A 22,589-nucleotide genomic window follows, 5' to 3' on the forward strand; every position below is an offset into this window, starting at 1 on the left:
ATGAGATCAAAGAGACAACAATGCAAGTATGATCTTCCAGAGAGCCACCAGATATGTCAAATAATAACAATTCTCTGGGATTGAGCTTTGAAGATACTTCAACCTTCAACCTCTTACTGTTTTCTCCTGTGACTGTCAGGATGATGATTTTTTCATGATTACAGGTTGTTAGTTTTCAAGGTTACTGTGGACCTGAGTGTGGGGAGGAGAGAATGAGAATACAAGTTAAAGTGCCACAAACTTTGCTGTTCTTACCAAGATTCAGCCATTTTTCTTAAATAAATGCTTCCCAGATTGCTCCAATTCTTTTGTTAGTTTTTAGAGTTTTGAAAAAGATTGACCTGCTCTTCTGTATTAAAGTATATAAACTCATATATCCTCAATTTTATGATAATTTAAAAGTATTGAAGATGAAAATACTTTGGCAAGAGTGCACAGAATTACTTCTTTGTAAAAAAAGAAAATCTACTGAGGAAAGATACCCAGCCTTTGACCAATAAACATAGCTTTGTATATGCAGCTTCAGCAAATGCAAGCTCAAGAAAAAGTCAAGAAGGTAAAGGTTTGCCGAGTTTGACAAGCACACTTTCAGGGGACAAACTGGAGCCTTTTTTTTTTTTTTTTTTTTACTAAAATGCGAATGGGGAACTACACTCCAAATATATACACCACTGGTTGCATCCTATATTAATATTTTATTTCCATATGTCTCTTTTGTCAGCTCAAAAATGTTCAAATATTTTAAAAGAAATAATAAGCAATCATTTCAGTAATAAATGAAACAAACATACTGCTTTAGAAGCACAACTTGTTCTTTTAGAAAACAGCCCTTCTAGCTGAATCATTTTATGAGCTAGAAAACATGCCAATCTGGCAAAACACAACAAAAATATATCCTATTCGGTAGTTGATTGCATTACCTCCATAGATTGGTAAATCATGTCATGTGTGGTTTACAGTGAAGTTCCAAATTTCTGGATTACCTCCTGGAAAGATTTGTCCCTCTTTCAGAGTGTTATGAAGCATGAATAATACATGTATTCTCTTAGTCATGAGAAATAGCCTGAGAGTGTTTCAATACTACTTTTATGACAAACATAGATTTTTTTTTTTTTTCCCCAAAGAGCAAGTTCACTTTGTCTCTAAATGATATGGTCAAGGAAGACTGTAGTTGCATCTATAAAATCACCCTTAAAATTACAAGGTCAGATAAAGACATTTTTCTGTTTTAATATTTAGACCATACCCTATGAATTTTGTTGCTGTGTAGGAATTTTGTTTCAGGAGGTAGCAGACATGAAGAAATGTTTGACATGGAACATCCTCTACTACCCTTTACCCTATCCTGTCCATAACACACACTCAAATGAAGATATAAATGATGTGCCAGATATTGTTCTTAATATTTTTACATATAAAACTTTTCTAAACACTTTTATGTATATATAAATACTAATTGAATTCAGACTTTACAGATGAGAAAACAGAATCACCAAGTAATTTGCCCAAAACCACATAGCAAGTGGTTATGCTGAGTCTGCCCTAGCACTGTCTAATAAAAATATAATATGAACCTCATATGTGATTTTAAATGTTCAATATCCACATTTACTACTTATATATATGTTCATAATAAGCTGTGTCTAAATTCAGAAACTTAAAACAATGAATGTTTATTATCTCACGTAATTTATGAGGGTGAGGAATCGGGGGTGCTTTAGATGCTATAGTTCTGCCTCAGGGTCTTTTATGAAGTTGTAGTGAAGCTGTAGGCAGGGAATAGAGTCTGTGAAAACTTGACTGTGATTTGGAGATCCATTTCCAAGTTAATTCACATGACTGTTCTGGGAGGCTTCAGTTTTTACCACATGGTCCTCTCCATATGGTTCTCACTGACTTAGTGTTCTAAGAGTGAGAGCAGGCCCAAGACTGAAACCAGTCTTCTATGGCCTAATCTCACAAGTGACATACCATCACTTCTACTATACTCTTTTGATCAGACAGTTCAATGCTAGTACAGTCTGGGAGGGGACTGAACAAGGGTGTGACTACCAGGAGGGAGAAATAACTGGGTACCACCATCTTGGAGGCTACCTAGCACAGATATCTTTAAAAGTTAAAAAAGAAAGGTGACATTAATTTTAATATGTTTTATTTAAAAATGTGTATCTAGGATATTATACTTTCAACAACTTATTGATATAAAATTATTGAGATATTTTATATTCTTTTCATGATAACCCTTTAAAATCTGATATATTTTCCACTTATAGTACATCTCAATTAGACTGTCCTAATTCAAGTAGCCACATTTCAAATGCTCAGCACAATGGCTACATTAATGGTACTCTATTGGAAATAACAGATCTGAACAGTATGTATAGGTCCAGGTTTGTGTTCTGAAGCACTTCTTGCTTAATCATAGAAAAAAAAGAGGTGATATTTTTGTCAATCAACATCAATGCCATAATAAGGAATTTTTCTACTGTATACAGTAGCATTGTAATGTTAAAAAGATTTGAACTAATATCACTCCTAGAGCAAGAAGAAACAGAAATTTTTAGATGAATGTTAGAAAATTTACTAAATTCACTAAATATAAAATTTCTTTCATATGTTTCATGGATTTAAACCATGTATTAAAAACAAGCTTTGGGCCGTGTTTCCTACTTAAATTAATTTCTACCAGATACAAGGATTTTATCTATCAAGTTGTCAAGGAACCCTTAAGCAGCCAGGCAGCTACTAGACTAATACCACCCTTCCATGAATTACATCACTAAGGAGACAGTGAGCCCAAGGTGCACAGCAGGCAGCTTAAGCTTCATGTCTCAGAGATTGTCTTTGACCCCCAAGACCCCCAAGGTGACACAGGGGATTGCTGAACATGTAATTGGGGAACCCTGAACTTACAAGCCCCAAACATGCAAGGGGTTGCTAGCGAACTGCCAACCTTTGCCCTCCATGAAAAATTGTATTTATTACCCTGGAATGTAAAATAATTCCTTTGAGGCGAGGAGAAAGATTTTACTATCCTAGAATGTCTCTGGGGAGGGAGACAGTCTCTTTCATTTTTATACTAGTTGAAAAGAAACCTGCTCCTCTAGCTCCCGAGGCATATAGAAATGCCATGGAGAATTCTCTTCCAACATGACTATATCCCTTAAGCCGTAAGACTTAAAAAAAATCACCTTTATTATACATGTGAAAAATTCAGAAAAGTATTACAATAACTTATGACAGAAATTGAATTAATAGAATTGTTTCTGTAAGAAATTAATTAAGGATAAATGGCTAAAGTTTATAAAGTCTGTTCCTTTATGCCCAGGTACCAAATATGTAATATATTAACATTGTTAATTGTAACACATTAACAATGACCATTGTTTCATTTGGAGAATTATATACTGCATTAACAGAAAATATGTATTACATTCAATCATCATTCATTGTATTTTCATCTACTATTGAAATGACCAATCTTTCATCCTTAACTATTCTATAACTGTAGCTGATAGTTTTATTTGACTAAAACGTAAGTTTCTAAAGGACCTGATAGGAAAATTATTATGCAAAAAAATATACATTTGCTAGCTTTAAATAACCTTTCAATCTTCTGTTTCTTTAGGGACTTTTGTTAAAAGAAGCAGGGAATGTAAGTCAGAAGTTGCTACTGTTTTTCCATCTGGATGTTATGATAAAACATGACTCAGAGCAGCTCTAAATAAAGCTCCCTGCCTTTTAGATGGATTCACTATCCAAGGAATCAGGGGCTGTTTTTCCAAATTTTCTGGGTCAAGATCCCTTAAGGTACCTATTTCCCACTGTGCTCACTTAAGCAAAGTAAACTCAGCTGTGTCTACCTTACAACATCTTTTCCTTGACAAAAAGGGGTATTTGTATAAACTATGCAAGAAAACGAATTAATCAGTGTGCAAAAGAAATTCAGACTTTTAAAATAATTTTAAGATCTGTTTCTTGGCCTAATATTTTTTATCTTGCTTTTTAGTACATGATCAGATTATTTCTCTGCATCTTTGGTCTTTGGATAACTACCATATATGTTAGCCAAAAGACAAACAGATTTTGCAGTTCTAGGTTAAAATTATTCTGTTACTCACCTATGTGCATTTTAATATCAGATCAGAATTCTGTCAGAAAGATCATTTTAAAGGAGACTGTTCCACAGCTGGTGCTGTTCTATACGTTTTCCTTGTATTAATGTTTTATTTCCATCTTCTAAAATCTATCTCATCTCTCCTGGTCCTTACCATCCCTCTTTATTACAGGCACAATTCTAAAAGCTTTTTATGATGTTATCATAACAGTACTAGCAGGGAAGGACTCTCATGAGAGGAACCAGACTGCCCTTAAAGAACTGGATCTTCTGTTTCTTGCATCTTAACTGAACATTGGTTGAGCACATTTCTATAATTATACACAGTCATATTTTGGGTATTTAGAGTTTCTGCCGTGGGAATGTAAGCAGAGTTTCCCTATACTTCCTGACCCCCAACACACCATGCATGGCAACCTCCCCCACCACCAACATGCAACACTAGAGTGGTACATTTGTTGCAAGTGTGAACCTTCATTGACACATCAAAGTTTTATATTTGTGTTCACTTTTGGTGTTGTACATTCTATGGGTTTTGATAAACGTAGAATGACATGTATCTATTTTGATAGTACCCACCCTAAAAATCCTTTGTGCTTTGCCTACTCATTCCCCTCTCTCCTCGAACCCCTGGTAACTACTGATGCTTTTCCTGTCTCCATATTTTGCCTTTTTCAGAGCATCATATAGTTGGAATCATATAGCATGTAGCCTTTAAAGACTGACTTCTTTCACTTACTAATATGTATTTAAGGTTCTTACATGGCTTTTCATGATGTAATAAGTCATTTCTTTTTAGCGTCAAGTAATATTTCATTGTCTGGATATGCCACAGTTTATCCATTCACCTACTGAAGGACATCGTGATTACTTCGAAGCTGTGGCAATTATGAATAAGGCTGCTATAAACATTCATGTGCAGGATTTTGTGTGAAGATAAAGAACCCAAGTTTTAAAGCTATAAGATGTATTTGTTTTTCTGTTTTATGAGTAACATGTGCATCTTGGAGACAATTAGAAAATGGGAGAAAAAGCAGGGAAGTATATAAAACTCACTATAATATCATCACCAGAGTCATCCAGCATTAATGTTAGATACATTTATTTCTGTTGTTTTCCAGTGCATTGTAAACGTGCATACATATAGACACATGTTTTAGTATAATGGAGAAAAGAATCTTATTCTGAGGACTTGCCTGTGTCATTAAATATTCTTCAAAGCATAATTTTTATTTTCTAGATAATAGTCCCTCATATGCATATTCTGTAATTTATTCAATCCATCCTGAACATGGCCATTTTTACAATTTGTACTGTGATGAACAGCCTTTTAAACTAAAATTTTGTCTGCATTTCTGATTATTACAATAATCTTATATACATAGAAGGAAAAATGCTTCTAAAGATCTGATACATATTGTCAATCACATTTCATAAAGGCTCTGCTAATTTGCATTCCAACGAGGAACTTTTGAAGGGGCCAATCTAACTGCTTTTTTGAGGGTATGACTTAATTGTTTGTGTTTCCCATCTCATTTTTTTGAGTTAATAGCATTATAACAATTTCCACATAACAACATTCACCTGTTTAAAATATACAATTCAATGGCTTTTAGTATCCCTGTCTCCATTTTTTTAGAAATATGAAATTTTAAATATTCAACATCCTTGAAAATGACAGGGCCTGACAGAGCTAGCAGAAGGTCACACTGTCAATGATGTCCTGCAGTCAGGTAGGGGAACCAAGATGTGCAGTGCTTAGGTGAGTGATGAAAGGGAAGAGTTGTTCTTATAAAGGTGTTTGTTTTGACCTGTGTAACTTCTTTCTAGAATTGTAAGTAAATATGACCAGAAATGAATGAATTTAAAAACGTTTAGGAATGAGTTGTTAATTGGTTGGGCATAGTGGCTCATGCCTATAATCCCAGCTCTTTGAAAGGCTTAGGTGGGAGGATGGCATGAACCTAGGAGTTCGAGGCTGCAGTGATCTATGACTCCACCACTACACTCCAGCCTGGGTGAAAGCAAGACTCTCTCTCAAACAAATTGAAAATTTAAAAAAAAAGAGGTGATAATAATTATTTGCAAATAGTAACATTACCCAGGAAAAGAGAGTATCAAATGAGACAAAATATTGAAACTTGGTAAGATGACATGATGAACAAATACGTAAAACAACTGTAGGTACGTAAAGGAATATATTCTTCCTTATAAGAATACATATAGTTATAATTTTCCATTTATAAGCACTTAGAATATATAGGGGTAACATATTTTATCATTTTAACTCATTTATTTATTTAAAAAGTATTATACAAGTTTACTTATGAAAAATAAACAGACTTATGTGCTTGAATCAGAAAACTGAATATTATAAATATATCAATTGCATGTGAACTAATTTATATTCAACATATTGCAGAATAAACTTTCCATATTATAATCATCATTATTATTATGTTGCCTCTTGAGAGAGTAATTGTAAAAATCACTTGGGAGAATAAACAAGTGAAGATATTCAAGCAAATATTTTAAAAATAAGATAATGAGGGAGTACTTGTCCTGCCAACATCAATGCCTGATGCAAAGTTAAAATAAATGGTACTATATGTTGGTTACAGAAAATCAAAAACCGCATTAATAAATTACTTTAACAATAGTTGTACTAGTAGTTATAGAAGTGTTATGGCAATATTTTTAATTTGACTCCAGTGCCATGCACTTAAGCATTTGTTTATAGCTCAGAAACAGACTTTAATGTAGAGTATTATTTTGTGTTTGATAAAGATTTTACCACACAGTTGGGTTTAAAGGAATAATTATTTAGTACATTGTTCTGGTACAGTTAATAATGTAGCAAACAATAGATCAAATTGGATCATCAACATTATACCAGATAGCAAAAGAAATTTGAAATAGATGGAAACATTAAATTTTGAGGAAAACTATCTTATGTCTATATTTGAAACAACTTTCAAGTTGCAAATATAAAACCATAAAGTAACAATATATTTGAATACATAAAATGAAATTTTCTGCCGTAAAGGAAGAAATGTTTAATAGCGAAGGAAAATAACTCAATTTTTAAGACTAAATGTCACTAAAATGAAAAACAAAAATCAATAAAAATTCTGATAGAACACTAATAAGAAAATGGACAAAGCTTAGAAGAAATTCAAATGATTTATAATTATGTAGAAATCAGCTTGTACTAACACAATAACAACTTTTCCACCTATATAGCTAGCTAAGCTTTTGCAATAGTGAAGTTGGGAAAAATATTATCAAAGGGTCACTCTTAAGCCTAACTGAGGAGTGTATCTTTCCCGAAAATAAACTTGATAATAGATTGAGTAGCTTCTTTGAAAATACATGTAATATATTTTGAATTCCATCTACATCTTAAGCATGTACAGAAATAATGATTAATGACACAGGTACACTTAGTCTTGGTTCTGCCTTCCTGGAACCAGTACTCTGCTGAGAAAAGAGCCTTTATAATGTTTAAAGCTTTAACTCAGTGCTTCAACTTGTCAGAATTAACTCCAAAGAAATAATCATTTTAGAATTATTAGTAATAGTAAAACAATAGAATCAACTTAAATGCCCAACAGTGAGGAATCGGTAAATTATAATACATTCCTTACAACATATTCATCTATTAACAACTATATTTGTGAAAAATATTCGAAAGTATGGGGTTTATTTGGGGTTCAGTATTAAATGAGACAAGTAGGATTCAAATGAAGTGTCTATAGTAAAGTTTTTGATATTGTTTAAAACATTTTTATCTCTCTCTATATATATATCAAGTTAAAAAGGTCAGAATTTTAAAAGCAGCTGTTTCAGTCCAGTGAGAATGAGTGATTTTAATTTTATTTTAAATTTGTTAAATTTTTTTCAGAATATATGTAAATACATGCATATATATATACACATACTACACACACATACATTCAGAGAAACACAAACACACAAATAAAAATTTAGGCTGGGTTCCTTGGTGTGTTTCAGTGCTTTGATTTAACAATTTTCTCATTTATAAAGTAGGGAAAACATTAATAGTATTTATCTCACAAAATTCTTCAGAGGATCAAATAAATTAAATGAGGAGATTAGCTCACTACAGACCATGGCACATAACATGTACTCAATAACAGTGTTAACATTGTTTTTCTCATTATTATAATCTTTTAAAAATTTGGAGGAGCTCCTCTTTTCATGAGCGCCAGCGTGGGTAGGCCTTGAATATTCTCATTGCAGCTCTATTCTCCTTATTAGGAAGTGACTTCCTTCTGGCATTTTGTAGTAGTTGGTCTATTATTCTTAGTTTTTGATGATGTGGTAAGTTTTCATCATTTTCTATCATTTTTGGTGTCTTTTTGTGTATACTTTATATTGGAAGGTCAGGGACGGCCATGTCCAGGGCTGCTAGACAGCCAGCATTTAAGCCCCTCTTAATCAAACACAAACCTTGGAAAACCCCAATTTGTTTATCTTCAGTGTCTAAAGTGATCAACAATAGCAGCTCCAAACGCTGTGATTTTTCCTGGAAGCGACTGTCTGGGCCGATCTCTGAATAGCTTTGAGGCAGTTCCATAGGAGTTACCTGCACGAGATCCCCCAGTGCTCTGAAGAAATTCATCTCAGAGCTATTCAGGAGTTCCTGCGGACCGGGTACCAGGTCAGAGCTTCCAGAGATGACTGTCAGGGGCCAGTGGGCTCCTTTCCAAGTCAAATCCACCGGGATAGTGGTGGGTTAGCCAGTTCAGGAGCTCACTGCCAATTTTAGGTGGGATTTTCAAATTCATGCTATTGAAATTAGTTTTTATTGCCTAGTAATATGGAACCAAAATAGTGTGCTTAGAGAGAAAATGCTCCTTCTTCTTATGCTGGTGAATTTAGAATAACAAAAATTCAATTTTCTTTATTGTGCAAATCAAAATCTATTTAAATCCTAAGCCCTGATATTCATTTAATACTTATGGTTACATCGGGAAATTATACCTTTTCCTAATTTGAATTTAATGTAAACTGATTTGTAATTGTTTTGTATAACCATGAGTAACAGATTTTTTGAACACTGCATGGTAAAAATCAGCAAATATGTCAGACAAAGCACAATGTTACAAGGAAACACCACAGCATATGTTGACAGTTATAGAAGAATTGCTGCTGTCTTCACCCTTCACACCAGAATAATTTTTTCAATATTTACCTCCCATGTGTAGAGAGAGAAACATATGGGGCTTTACATAATCATGAGCATAAACAGGTGGCTACTTAGGTACATTTAATTTGCAGGCAACATCAATACTGAACAACACAATCAGCTCCACATGGCTCCCAAACTCTTTCTACTAACATTCCATTAACAAAATTAAGATCATTAAAATAGAGGGAGGGTATAGTACTCCCTTAGTTGGCTTCAGCTCCCTTTCAGAGTCATGGATAAAACACATTTTCAAAAATGCCTTGGCATTTTGCTGTTTCCTTTGTTCAAGGGAACGTCAGTAACTGTGTGTAATGTATACTTTGTGAATAACAACAAGCAGCATAATATTTGCATTTAAAATGTGCTTACATCTTTTATTCTCCCTATAATCTGCTCATTATGGGCATAAAATTATGATGGTTAAATTCTAAGTAATTTATCAAAGCATGGGGTCAGACAAGCTCCTCAAAGCAATCTGGAAATATTTCTCCAAAGGCAGTCCACCTAAAGAGGTCACCTGAAGCTCATTTCCATGTTCAAACATGCTGGTGAAATCTGTGGAAATTATCATTGCTGGAAATTTTTGCTCAATCTGTGCCAGATGCTGAGCTGTAGATTCCATATATTTTGTTATCTCGATTTTGATCCAGACTAGAATATCTCGTTTGTCCTCGTTGGCACTGAACTTCCATAGGTACTAATTTTTCTGACCTTATAACCATCCTACAATGGCTTAGAATCCAAGAGTAAAGGCAAATGAGGAGATTTAATAAACACTATGTTTTTAATCATTTGGTGCTTACTAGGTGTTAAGTACTATCTAATCATGTTACCTGTATTAGCTTATTTAATCACCACAATGACTTTATGTGGTAAGTGATAGAATTTTTCTCATTTTATGAAAAAGGAAATTGTAGCCATGAGACTCTGAATTCTGAAGTTTACACATGAAGGAAGGGACTGAGGCCAGAATTAAAACCCAGGCTAATAGGAATTGGAAAGCCATAATCTTAACCACCCCACTCTAGTTGTGTTCCCTTTATCCTGAAACTTCTACACTGCCCAAAAGCACCTAGGGCCAGGAATCCTGAAAATTCTACTACCTAAAATCACCTAGGGCTAGGAACAGCAAATATGTGGTATTCTGAAGACTTTCTTAACAATGCTTTGTGAGAGGTTTGGGGGTGCCTAAGGTCTGTGGAGTTTCATTCTAGCCCTCATACCTCTATGTGTCTTCTCAAAACCCGAGGAGCAGTGCTCTGCAGAACTAATGAGCATCCAGGGAGCTGTGTTGCCAGCAAGGTTATGAAAAATAACAATTTCTCACATTCTCTCTCCTCATCCTAGGTCTATTACTCACTCTGCCTGGGAGAGAGGAAGTTTTAACATGAACAAGTGTGTGTATGATGTGTGGCAAATTTATTAATAAGCTATGATTACAATAAAGCTTTAGGCCTAGATATCAGATTGTATCATTTGATCTTAAGAGCTAACATTATTAATATGTTATTTGTTAAGCATCCCAAATGTGTTAGGTTTTGCAGTCATTCCTTTCAAGTAGATTAAATGTTACTGGGAAAATTTGTTTGTTTTCCCCATGCAATGGTTGAACCAAAGAGATAAAAATGAATTGAAAGATTTTATGATATATTCTTTTACCTCTGCAGGTAAAATAAATATGAAAAACTATAATAGCTATTGCAGACAGCTTCAATTCAATTATTATCATTATTACTACTTTTATTTCGAGATGGAGTCTCACTCTGTTGCCCAGGCTAGAATGCAGTGACATGATCTCAGCTCACTGCAACCTTTGTCTCCTAGGTTCAAGCAATTCTCCTGCCTCAGCCTCCCTAGCAGCTGGGAATACAGGCACGCATCACAACACCCAGCTTTTTTTTTTTTTTTTTTTTTTTTTTGTATTTTTAGTGGAGACAGGGTTTCACCATGTTGGCCAGGCTGGCCTCGAACTCTTGACCTCAAATTATTTGCCCACCTTGGTCTCCCAAAGTGCTGGGATTACAGGCGAGACCCACCATGCCCGGCCCCAAATCAATTATTAATGTAAAGACATTTGAACATAAGCATTCTATAGTTTCACTTAGTTTCCCTCAACATTTTAAGAAACTTCATCACCATGTTTGACATATGTTCTGCCCTCCCAAATACTCAGTTAAATTACTGTGTATCATTTCTTTATCACAAACTTTGACTTCCCCCACACTGCTTATTTCTGCTCTTGAAGACTCTTCTATGAAAACGGTTGGAGTCACTCATTAGTTGATGATGTTCAAGGATCTATAATTGACACCAAAATCTGGAGACTCTTCTCAGTTCAGGCATTGTTATTTTATATTCCAATACTTTGAGGGTTTTGAACGTTTTGCTTTGATGGATTTGTGGAATATACCGACCTGAACATCCTTGTTATTATATATTTGTCATATATAATTCTCATTTCACATGTTTCTGTGGCTTTTCTATCATTGTGTTACATTCCCAAGACAATTTTTAGGCTGGTATATTCTACAAATGTATCTTTTTCAAGACTACCCCAAATCCAGTGTTTCTGTTAGAAGTTCTAGCTCAAGTATCTCTATTCATCTTTAGATTGAAATGGTGTGCATGAAATAACCCATCAAAGCCTTCAAAGTAGGACGAGGAGATCATTATTGTTTTTCTCACACTGTGGCATTTGAGGAAGGCTGATCCATGTGAAGAGAGGGCTGGCTGGTAAGACCTATAAACATGTTCTTCTCATGAGCAATGTCCTTGTAAGTCATACATGCAACAGAGAGGCAAGCCTGGCTTGTGGCAGGATGCAAAACTTGGATGTCAAAGTTCAGATTGCGATTCCAGAGCTATGACAAATTTCAATTGTTATAATTACTGTTAATAACAACTGCAAATCATTAAAAATGGGTTAAAAATATAAACTCCCTCAAAACTTAAGATTCAAGGAAAAGACTTGAAAGACTACATTCATTTATTAATTAATTTTTAACCACTCAATCTATTGCATTTCCCATGATTTTGTTAGTTAAGTGACATGTTTTTTAAGAGCAATGTCTCCTAATTCAAAAATAACAATAAAATTCCTTTTAAGAACTAACAGGCCAGGTACAGTGGCTCACACCTGTAATCCCAGCACTTTGGGAGGCTGAGGGGGGCAGATTACCTGAGGTCAGCTGTAAAAATTGCAAAAATTGCAACTATTTTCATATCCCCCTATAGTAATAATATTTCTTTCATTGTCCTCAAAAGATTATTGTAAGGATAAATGATGCATATGAGGCCGGGCGTGGTGGCTCACACCTGTAATCCCAGCACTTTGGGAGGCCGAGACGGGCTGATCACGAGGTCGGGAGATAGAGACCATCCTGGCTAACATGGTGAAACCCCGTCTCTACTAAAAATACAAAAAATTAGCCGGGTGCGGTGGCGGGTGCCTGTAGTCCCAGCTACTCAGGAGGCTGAGGCAGGAAAATGGCGTGAACCTGGGAGGCGGAGCTTGCAGTGAGCCAAGATTGCGCCACTGCACTCCAGCCTGGGGCACAGAGCAAGACTCCTCAAAAAAAAAAAAAAAAAAAAAAAAAAAAAAAAAAAAAAAAATGATGCATATGAAAAAGTTTTCAAACTTGTAAATTTCTAAACAAATTTCAATTGTTATAATTACTGTTAATAACAACTGCAAATCATTAAAAATGGGTTAAAAATATAAACTCCCTCAAAACTTAAGATTCAAGGAAAAGACTTGAAAGACTACATTCATTTATTAATTAATTTTTAACCGCTCAATCTATTGCATTTCCCATGATTTTGTTAGTTAAGTGACATGTTTTTTAAGAGCAATGTCTCCTAATTCAAAAATAACAATAAAATTCCTTTTAAGAACTAACAGGCCAGGTACAGTGGCTCACACCTGTAATCCCAGCACTTTGGGAGGCTGAGGGGGGCAGATTACCTGAGGTCAGGAGTTCAAGACCAGCCTGGCCAACATGGCTAAACCCTGTCTCTATTAAAAATACAAAAATTAACTGGGTATGGTGGTGCACACCTGTAATCCCAGCTACCCGGGAGGCTGAGGCAGAAGAATCGCTTGAACCCGGGAAGTGGAGGTTGCAGTGAGCTGAGATCGCGCCACTGCACTCCAGCCTGGGAGACAGAGCAAGACTCCATCTTAAAAAAAAAAAAAAGAGATTTGACAATCCAAGGTGGAAATAGACATCTATTTTCATCTGTTAACTTGTTTTATAAAGGTTGCATATTGGCTTATTTTAATAACTTGATTACTTAACTCTTGGAATGTGTCTTGTCTTTATTTGGAAGAATAACAAAGCATATTTTTCCCAGTATAAAACTATTGTACACTTTGAGAAAAAAATGAAAAAAAATTGGTCACATTTAGATCTAATCAGTCCCAATGGTGCTTTAGTTTCTATTTAACTTTCTTCATGGTAAAACTGAAGTTCCAATATGACATCATATGAAGACAACAACAACAACATGCCCTAGTTTTATGGCTTTCAATGGCTGTTTTTAAAAAGAATTATTTGGATTGGCTGCAATAGTATATGAAGAGATAAGTTAATCAAATATTTTTCCTATATTGTGCCACTTTAGTATGCTAAACTGTGTACTTCATCATCTTTTAAGGAAAAGCACACAGATTCACAGACACATTTTTCTTGCAATAGAGACATCCAGCAAGACAGCTCGGAATAGCGTGATTAACTGAAATAATGGTGGCCCTTAGGGTTTTAGTCTTTTCCTACTTCATAATATTTTAGGTGTGTTATTACCTTAGGTGAGCTCTATTCCCCAAGAAAGATGACGCCAAATTAATTCTCTGTGACTTATGTCATCGATACAGCTAGGATAAAAATAAAACTATGTGTCTCTATCCTTTATGAGATTTCAGGTAAGTATTTTTTTTTAAACTTATTTCACAAAAACTGCTGAATTTTCTATACCCTGATAATGATTGTGGACTCTTAGAAATAAATCTTCACACACAGACAAATGAGATTAAACACACTCAGGCACAGACACACACACAAATTCATTTACTGTGGTGAATTCAAGAACACTATTTTATTGAATTCTCCCTGATACAAGATGTAATAAAATGAGAAATTCTTTCAAAGTAAATGTGTCTTTCCCTTACTTCAGTCAAGCATACCATGCAGTGAATGAACACTGTTCCATTTCTAAGTTTTTAGGATAGGTTGCATTTGCTACCTTGCTCATTCCTGCCAACATTGCATCAGTCACAGTTTTGCATGAAGTTTATGTCTAAAAATCACCAAAATTCCTTTTGTTTGTATGAGTAAAAACGACTTCAAAAATAACGGATTAAAATAATCTTTGAACAGTAACCAAAAATATACAAAAATGACACTATAATTTGGCTAAAAACGATTTGATATATAGATAAATTTCATTGGAATACACTTGTTGGTGAAATAATAAAAGATTTTTTGAAGCTGTATAATTTTACTAAGTTTTTAAAAATACACTATCTTCTTAGAGCATGCTAGTATACAATATTCTTAATTACTTTTGGTTAAGAAAGCAATTAACTAATTTCTGCTTTGTTCTCATTTTCTCTGGATTTTATTAAAGTCTATTCAATAAATGCATTTCTGAGAGTGATACAAAGCAGATGTGCCCATAAAATAAAAATAAAATAAATCAAATGGAACCACTTAGACATATATTATACAAAAAGCTATATCTTAAGCAGTAAAATTTTATTGTAGTAGTTGGTTATCCTGATAGAGAGAAAACATTTTAAATACTGAAATTGGTGAAATATAAATGAAATAGTGAAAATAGTGCAATTTTCTAATGGAAAAATTAGAGAAGTAATGAGAGAAAATGAGAAGAACAATTGAAATATAGTCAAGAGCAGTCAGTCCAAAACAACTACAGAACCTGGTGTTTTCAAGGAGGGTTATGTGATGTAGTATGTTGCGGTTTATTAATGTGTGTTTTCCACAAGGGTTTTATAATCAAAGTAATTTGGGAAATTCTGCATCTCATATTCTTCTCTTGAGAGTCACAGTGTATTTAAAGTTTCTAAGAAGTCTTACATTATTTGGACCTGTGTAGATACTTTTCATTGTGGTAAAATACACGTAACATGAACTTTACCATTTTAAAGTGTACAGTTTAGTGGCTTTAAGTACATTTGGAATACTGTGCAACCATCACTGCTATCTATCTAGTCCAAGCTATATAGCTTTATTTTATTTTATTTTATTTCATTTTATTTTATTTTTTGAGAGGCAGAGTCTCACTCTGTTGCCTAGGCTGGAGTGCAGTGGAGTGATCGTGGCTCACTACAACCTCTACCTCCCGAGCTCAATCAATCCTCTCACCTCAGCCTCCCAAGTAACTGGGACTACAGGTGCATGCCACTATGCCCAGCTAATTTTTGTATTTTTTGTAGAGATGGGATTTCGCCATGTTGCCGAGGTTGGTCTCAAACTCCTGGCCTCAAGTGATCCTCCTACCTCAGCCTCCCAAAGTGCTGGGATTACAGGCCCAGATATATAGTTTTTTAATCATTAATATGACTACAAATCCATTCCCTTTGGGAATATCTTTTAATTTTAGTGTGTCTAGAGCATACATTCATAAAAAAGCTGACCAAATCCAATCTTCTCATTTTAAAAATAAAAAATTTAAAATACGACTGAGAAGTAAGGTGTCTTGCTTGAGATCACAAAGTAGTTGGAACAGAGCCAGTGTCGTCCAGATTTCCCATTTCCAAGAACAGAGTCTTTTCTATTTCAAGGTATTTTCCCCTTATCTCCATTTGTATTGTCTGGTTTAATGACCTAGTGATCTATAAGCAATACTTCATAATTTTACCTAGAAGAACTCTGGATAAAAACAAGCATCTTTTATCTTTGAAAAAATATCACTTTAAAAACGTACACAGTATTTGTATTATAACTCTCTCATTGTGATTTTCTTGTGAGAGATTTCATTGTAAGAAGTCTCTTTTTAATTCACATAATTCTGTTCTTAGGTCTTTTTAAGATCATGGCTGATAAAACTCCGTACCTTACTATGGAAGAAATCACAAGGACCATTCATATTGGACCAAGTAGACTAGGGCATCCTTGCTTCTATCATCAGAAGGATATAAAACTAGAGAACTTCATCATAGAGCAGGGTGAGCAAATCATGCTCAACTCAGTTGAAGAGATTGATGGAGAAATAATGGTGAGCTGTACAGTAGTAAGGAATCATCAAAATCACTCATTTAATTTGCCTTTGTCACAAGAAGGAGAATTCTACGAATGTGAAGATGAACGTATTTATACTCTAAAGGAGATTGTTGAATGGAAGATTCCTAAGAACAGAACAAGAACTGTAAAACTTACAGATTTTTCAAATAAGTGGGACTCAACGAATCCGTTTCCTAAAGACTTTTATGGTACCCTGATTCTCAAGCCTGTTTACGAAATTCAAGGTGTGATGAAATGTGAGTATCCACTGAGAATGGTGTTCTATGAGCATGAACATTGTGGAGTTTGGGAAAGAAAGGTTTAAAGGCTGAAGAGTGAGAGTCTTTATTTCAACTATTAAGCCTCTGAGAGTTAGATTCTTCATCGACCAATAGGCAAACCATATATCCATTCCAAGGATCAAGTTGAATAATGAATATACAAGTATATTGTAAATTGTACGGTACTATTCACATGTGAGGTGCTATAACTATCAGGAACAGACAGATCAAACTACTAATTTTTTTTTGTTACTGCCAGTTAAATATGACTAGAAAAAAGCTACTTTTAAAAGATAGAACATATTTAGTGAGAATGAGGCTTTCTTGTATGGAGGTGGTCAACAAAAGAAGTAAATATGGAAAGTTTCCTTAATGCGTCCCTTACTTCTATTTTTCTGACAGTCTTTTTTTTTGTTCCATCCATCCATTATTGACTATAAATCTCTACTATCCCAGAGCTCCTCTGTCTTAAGGAAAAATGATATGATAAATTAATTCACATATAGGCATGGTGGGTGTTTTTTTTTTTTTTTTGAGACGGAGTCTTGCTTTGTTGCCAGGCTGTAGTGCAGTGATTCTCCTGCCTTAGCCTCCCGAGTAGCTGGGACTACAGGTGCCTGCCACCACGTTCAGCTAATTTTTTTGTATTTTTAGTAGAGACAGGGTTTCATCATGTTAGCCAGGATGGTCTCGATCTCTTGACCTTGTGATTAACCTACCTTGGCCTCCCAAAGTGCTGGGATTACAGGTGTGAGACACCACGCCTGGCCCAGCATGTTTTAATATGCAATCTTCATAGAATTATTTGCATTTTGAAATAGGAATATCTGGAGAGAGCATTGTTACTTCAAAGGTGTTAATACCTTGAGTTTTCAGGATTATGACACATGAGTAGGATGGATAATAAAGAGTTCTGGACTTGGAGTCCTAGATTCTAACTCTGGGTCAATAACTTAATAGGTGTTGGTTTTCAGTGCACCATTTAGACTCCCTGTTTATGCAAAGAAAATGGTGATACTCTTTTGCCTACCTTTTAAAGTAGTGTCGAGAGAGAAATTAAGGTTTTATTAAGGTACTATTATACTATACACTTGAGAACAAAAAACAGTATGTAAAAATATTTGTTCAAAAGGTCCTCCTTAGGTATCTTTTTAAAAATCTGTTTTTCTCTGGACTCATTAATATTGTTGGCCACATACAATTATTGAAAAATCAATATAAATCTTTTGGCAAGTATTAGAATTGTGTCCTAAATTCTGTCACAAACAAATATTTAATCAGAAATTAATCAATTCAATTTGAACTGAAGGTATAGGCAAGGAATTCCATTTAATGAATGCTAAAAATGAGTATTTTTAGTATTACAAAAATTTGAGGTAATGGCAAATTGTAGACCCCACATTAATGTTCTGTTAGCGATCCCTAAATGTGCAGTTGAGATGAGTAATTGAGATTTCTTTGATTTTCATAAATAATAGTGTTTTCCCATTTTAAAATGTGTTACTTTCTACAACTATTGGCATCTCCTGCCTATCGCATAGTTACAAATGAGGGTAAACCTACAACCTAAGCAGCATATGGATAAAGTGGTTACAACATTTAATAAATTGGGAAGCAAGAAAGGCTACTCTGCGGAAATGTCATTTAAATGAAGCGTCAGGCCGGGCGCGGTGGCTCAAGCCTGTAATCCCAGCACTTTGGGAGGCCGAGACGGGCGGATCACGAGGTCAGGAGATCGAGACCATCCTGGCTAATACGGTGAAACCCCGTCTCTACTAAAAATACAAAAACTAGCCAGGCGAGGTGGCGGGCGCCTGTAGTCCCAGCTACTCGGGAGGCTGAGGCAGGAGAATGGCGGAAACCCGGGAGGCGGAGCTTGCAGTGAGCTGAGATCCGGCCACTGCACTCCAGTCCGGGCGACAGAGCGAGACTCCGCCTCAAAAAAAAAAAAAAAAAAAAAAAAAAATGAAGCGTCAAAGGATGCATAGGAGGTAATCAGGCAAAAAAGAAGGGGACAAGGTTGGAGAATTCAGCAGGTGAGCAAGGGAAGGGAGCGCTAGTGTAGCTGGTGTGAGAAAAAAACGGAGAGGGCAGGTTGAAACAAATATGAACACATGCAATGGGGAGTGGAATCAATCATGGAGGGTCTTGAAGTATATACTAAGAGGCTAAAATGTGTCATAAGGGCAAATCAGTAAAGGGCTTTAAGCAGGGAAAGACAAGAACAGAGGAGAGTAGTGAGGCCAGTTGAGTGCCAGGGTACAGAAAATTTATACAACAGAGACAACAGTGGGAAAGACAGAGAATCATAGTTGGGCTTTATGGGTATTTAAGAAGTACAATGAGCAAAATGTGAAGGTCTGTTGGAAGGGGAAAGATGCCAAACTTCTTCCCAGCCTCCTGTCTTGATGCACTGGATGGAAGTGCAATCTATTGAATGTCATCATCAGAAGATCAGGGGATATTAACATATTTGTTTAGGTAGGACTTAACTGTGAATTTATATTAACCAAGACCCAGAAGAAAACCCTTGGTTGAAATAATACTGTTTACAAATTGTTTTAGTCTGATTCCCAATATTTAATGCTATTTAAAATAAATTCTCATTTTAATTATAGTGGATATTTAATTTCATAGGGATTATTTTAAACATTAGTTCTTATTGTATAGCAATTTCAGGACAAAAACTGCATGAGACTGGATTGCATGTGTATTGACTGCAGAATATTTCCTGGAAATAGAGGATGGGTGTCTTATCACAAATACCTAACTTAAAATATTTTTATTGTTGTAGGCATTTTTGCTCTGAATATAAAATGTAGACCATGCTTTGAATCCATTGTGGTTTTGTTTTACATGATTCTTTCTTAAACGGAAGATTCAAACTTGCCTTGAGGTCAAGGAATGTTACTAAATTGCTTTCCACAGGCCTTGAGTGTCAGTCCAAACCCTTCTTGGCTAGAATGCTTCCTTTCCAAAGTGATAAGAAAAAGAGTAGGTGTGAGCAGGGAATTCGAAGCTTTACAGAAACCTTAGGGGAAAGAGCAAGATGAAAAATAGTGAGAACTACAGGGAGCCATGAAATACTGATTTGCTGAAAAGAGAATATAACAAATACATACAGATAAGAGAAAATATAAGATATTCTACTCCTATTACTAGTTTTTTATTATTAATGTGAAATTTTGAGTTTCATAAAAAATAAAAGTGTTTAAATAAAGTATTTTTTCTGGAAACTTGACCAAAATCTCTGTTATAGATCTGAAAGTCCCTAACCCTCATCACACATTTAATGATTTAGAAAAAATTATCCTTCTTTGGAAAATAGATACACATGAGAGTGCAAACTTCAAACTACTAGTCTTATATAAGTCACTTCACGATGTGTATTGTGCCTTTCTCAGGAAGATGAAATTCATATTAGCCTATTAAATGGAATACATAATATTTGCAAATGAAAAAATTGAGTGAGCTATTTAAATTTGCCTCTGAAAGAGAGAGGTCTTGACCATGAAAACTTTTAAAATAGTGTCATGTTTTGACATATAGATTGATAATTATTTCTTCCCTAAGTGAAAATTTCAGAGTTGTATAACTTTCTTTTATGAAAAAACCTCAATGCCTGTCAAATTTGGGGGGAATGGTTTTAGCCCAGATATGAAAAAAGTTAATTCATTTTATGAGCAGAGGGCTGAAATCACACAAGTGAAAAGTGGTATCAGAAAGGTTGTGTCTGCATATTGTATAATCAGTGATACGTGAATAGCAGAAAAATAACACTGGTCTTTAGAATACTAAGACTTCCTCTTTCTCTCATTTAATTTTTAAAAATAATTTTAATGTTCATCAAAGTCCAAAAAGTCAAAGAGTAAAAGGAATTATAACAACATTATCAGCAAAACTTTGTGCCCTTGACACGAGGGCCAAATTTTCCTCATATTCTGTTCTTCTGAGGTAGTGCCTTTAAATATTTTTCCTCTACTTTCTGGCACACTTCTAAATAATAAAGGAATATTGCTCTTTTTCAAGTCATCAACTTTAAGATAGTAACTATTGACTTTCACATATGACAATGAAGACTTAATTCTCTTATATTCCTACTTCCCCTTCCCTATATTTTCAGTACAAGTTATGGCTAAGCATTAATATTTTCATTATTGTGACAATTCACTGCTCAACCAAGTGGTGTATAATGAGTATAATTCCATTTCTCCATCACTGTTTTTCTGTGATGATGACCTTATCATTTTCTTTGCTTGATTTTCTTCAATTTTATCCTAAGTCTTAAAGCATTCTTCAACTCTATAAAAAAAGGCCACTCAGTGTAATTTTCCAAAGAGCCCAAACTGTCAGGAAGGCTACCTTTTCTATTAATTTGTTTTCCTGAATGTATTCCTTTGTAACTTCATTCTCATGTTCCAATTGGAATTGCTTATTCTTGAGACCAACTGCATAGATGCTGTCCTGGGAATTCCATTTAAAATTATCCTGATGATTGCCTGTTGACTTGTGTTTCTGTTGACTAACTGTTTCTGAAACCAAATAACTATTTCCTTCTTGACTTTCTTCCAATTTTGATGGAGACCAATCTTCACTTGCTTCCTGAGAACGGTGCATGGAGTATCAAGTCTTTAGAAAGCCTGAATGTTTGCAAAATATTCTATACACATATAAGACTGATAGTTTGGCTACTTACAGAATTCCAGGTTGAAAATAAATTCCCCTCAGAATTTTAAAAACTTTACTCCCTTATCTTCCACTATCCCGTATCGTCTTGGAGAGATTATATGTGGTATTCTGAAGCTTCACAGTAATGTGACTTCTGGTGGGTCTGTTCTTTCTTTGTGATGACAGTTTTCAATCTGAATATTTAGGTGCTTCATGTCTGGAATAACTTCTCTCATAATGTCCGCTCAATTATATTTTCTCTTCTCTCTGTCTTTAATTTCAAATCTCATACTGAAATTCCCATACCGATCTTCTAGGGCCTTTTTTCTTTTTCTATTTTATATCTTTTTGTCTTTTGTTTATCTCCAGGGAAAATTTTCTTAACTACATTTCCAACTGTTTTAATGAATTTTTAATTTTAGTTATATTTTTAATTTCCAAGAGTTATAATTTTAATTTCCAAGAGTTATTTCTTACATCATTGTACATATTTTACACTGTTCTTGTTTTTAAAATACAACATTTTATCTCTCTGAGAATAGTTTAGATAGTTTTTTTTTTTTTTTTTTTTTTTTATACGGAGTCTCCCTCTGTTGCTCAGGCTGGAGTGCAGTGGCGCGATCTCGGCTCACTGCAAGCTCCGCCTCCCAGGTTCACGCCATTTTCCTGCCTCAGCCTCCCAAGTAGCTGGGAATACAGGCGCCCGCCACCCGGTGACTCACGCCTATAATCTCAGCACTTTGGGAGGCCGAGGCAGGCAGATCATGAGGTCAGGAAATAGAGACTATCCTGGCTAACACGGTGAAACCCCATCTCTACTAAAAATATTTTAGATAGTTTTTTTAAGTTTTCATTAGTTCACTGCCTTTTATCTCCCTCCTTTTGGGCTCCTTTTTTTTTTTTCTTTCAAGTTTTGGTGTATCATTTCTTGTTAAATGTTTTTATCAAATGCTTTGTGATTACTTGTCATATGTTCATATTTACAGGGGTCAGTTGAAACAAAAATGTACAAGTAAGGCACTGTTTCTATATAAGCTCTATGTTTATGAATTTTAGATATTATCATA

The 22,589-nt window shown here is 34.8% G+C and overlaps 1 protein-coding gene across 4 annotated transcripts in view; it reads left to right on the forward strand.

The window, feature by feature from the left end:
• The window catches only part of THEMIS (thymocyte selection associated), a 203,236-nt gene that overhangs the window by 58,664 nt on the left and 121,983 nt on the right, over positions 1-22,589 (forward strand). For all 4 annotated transcript variants that reach the window (XM_033235524.1, XM_033235525.1, XM_033235526.1 and 1 more), the window contains exon 3: positions 16,372-16,830. In XM_033235524.1, coding sequence (XP_033091415.1) covers positions 16,372-16,830 — 459 coding nt within the window. The remainder of the gene's footprint in view (positions 1-16,371; positions 16,831-22,589) is intronic.

The sequence above is a fragment of the Trachypithecus francoisi genome, unplaced genomic scaffold (genome assembly GCF_009764315.1).
Source record: "Trachypithecus francoisi isolate TF-2019V2 unplaced genomic scaffold, Tfra_2.0 Lachesis_group15, whole genome shotgun sequence".
Lineage (NCBI taxonomy): Eukaryota > Metazoa > Chordata > Mammalia > Primates > Cercopithecidae > Trachypithecus > Trachypithecus francoisi.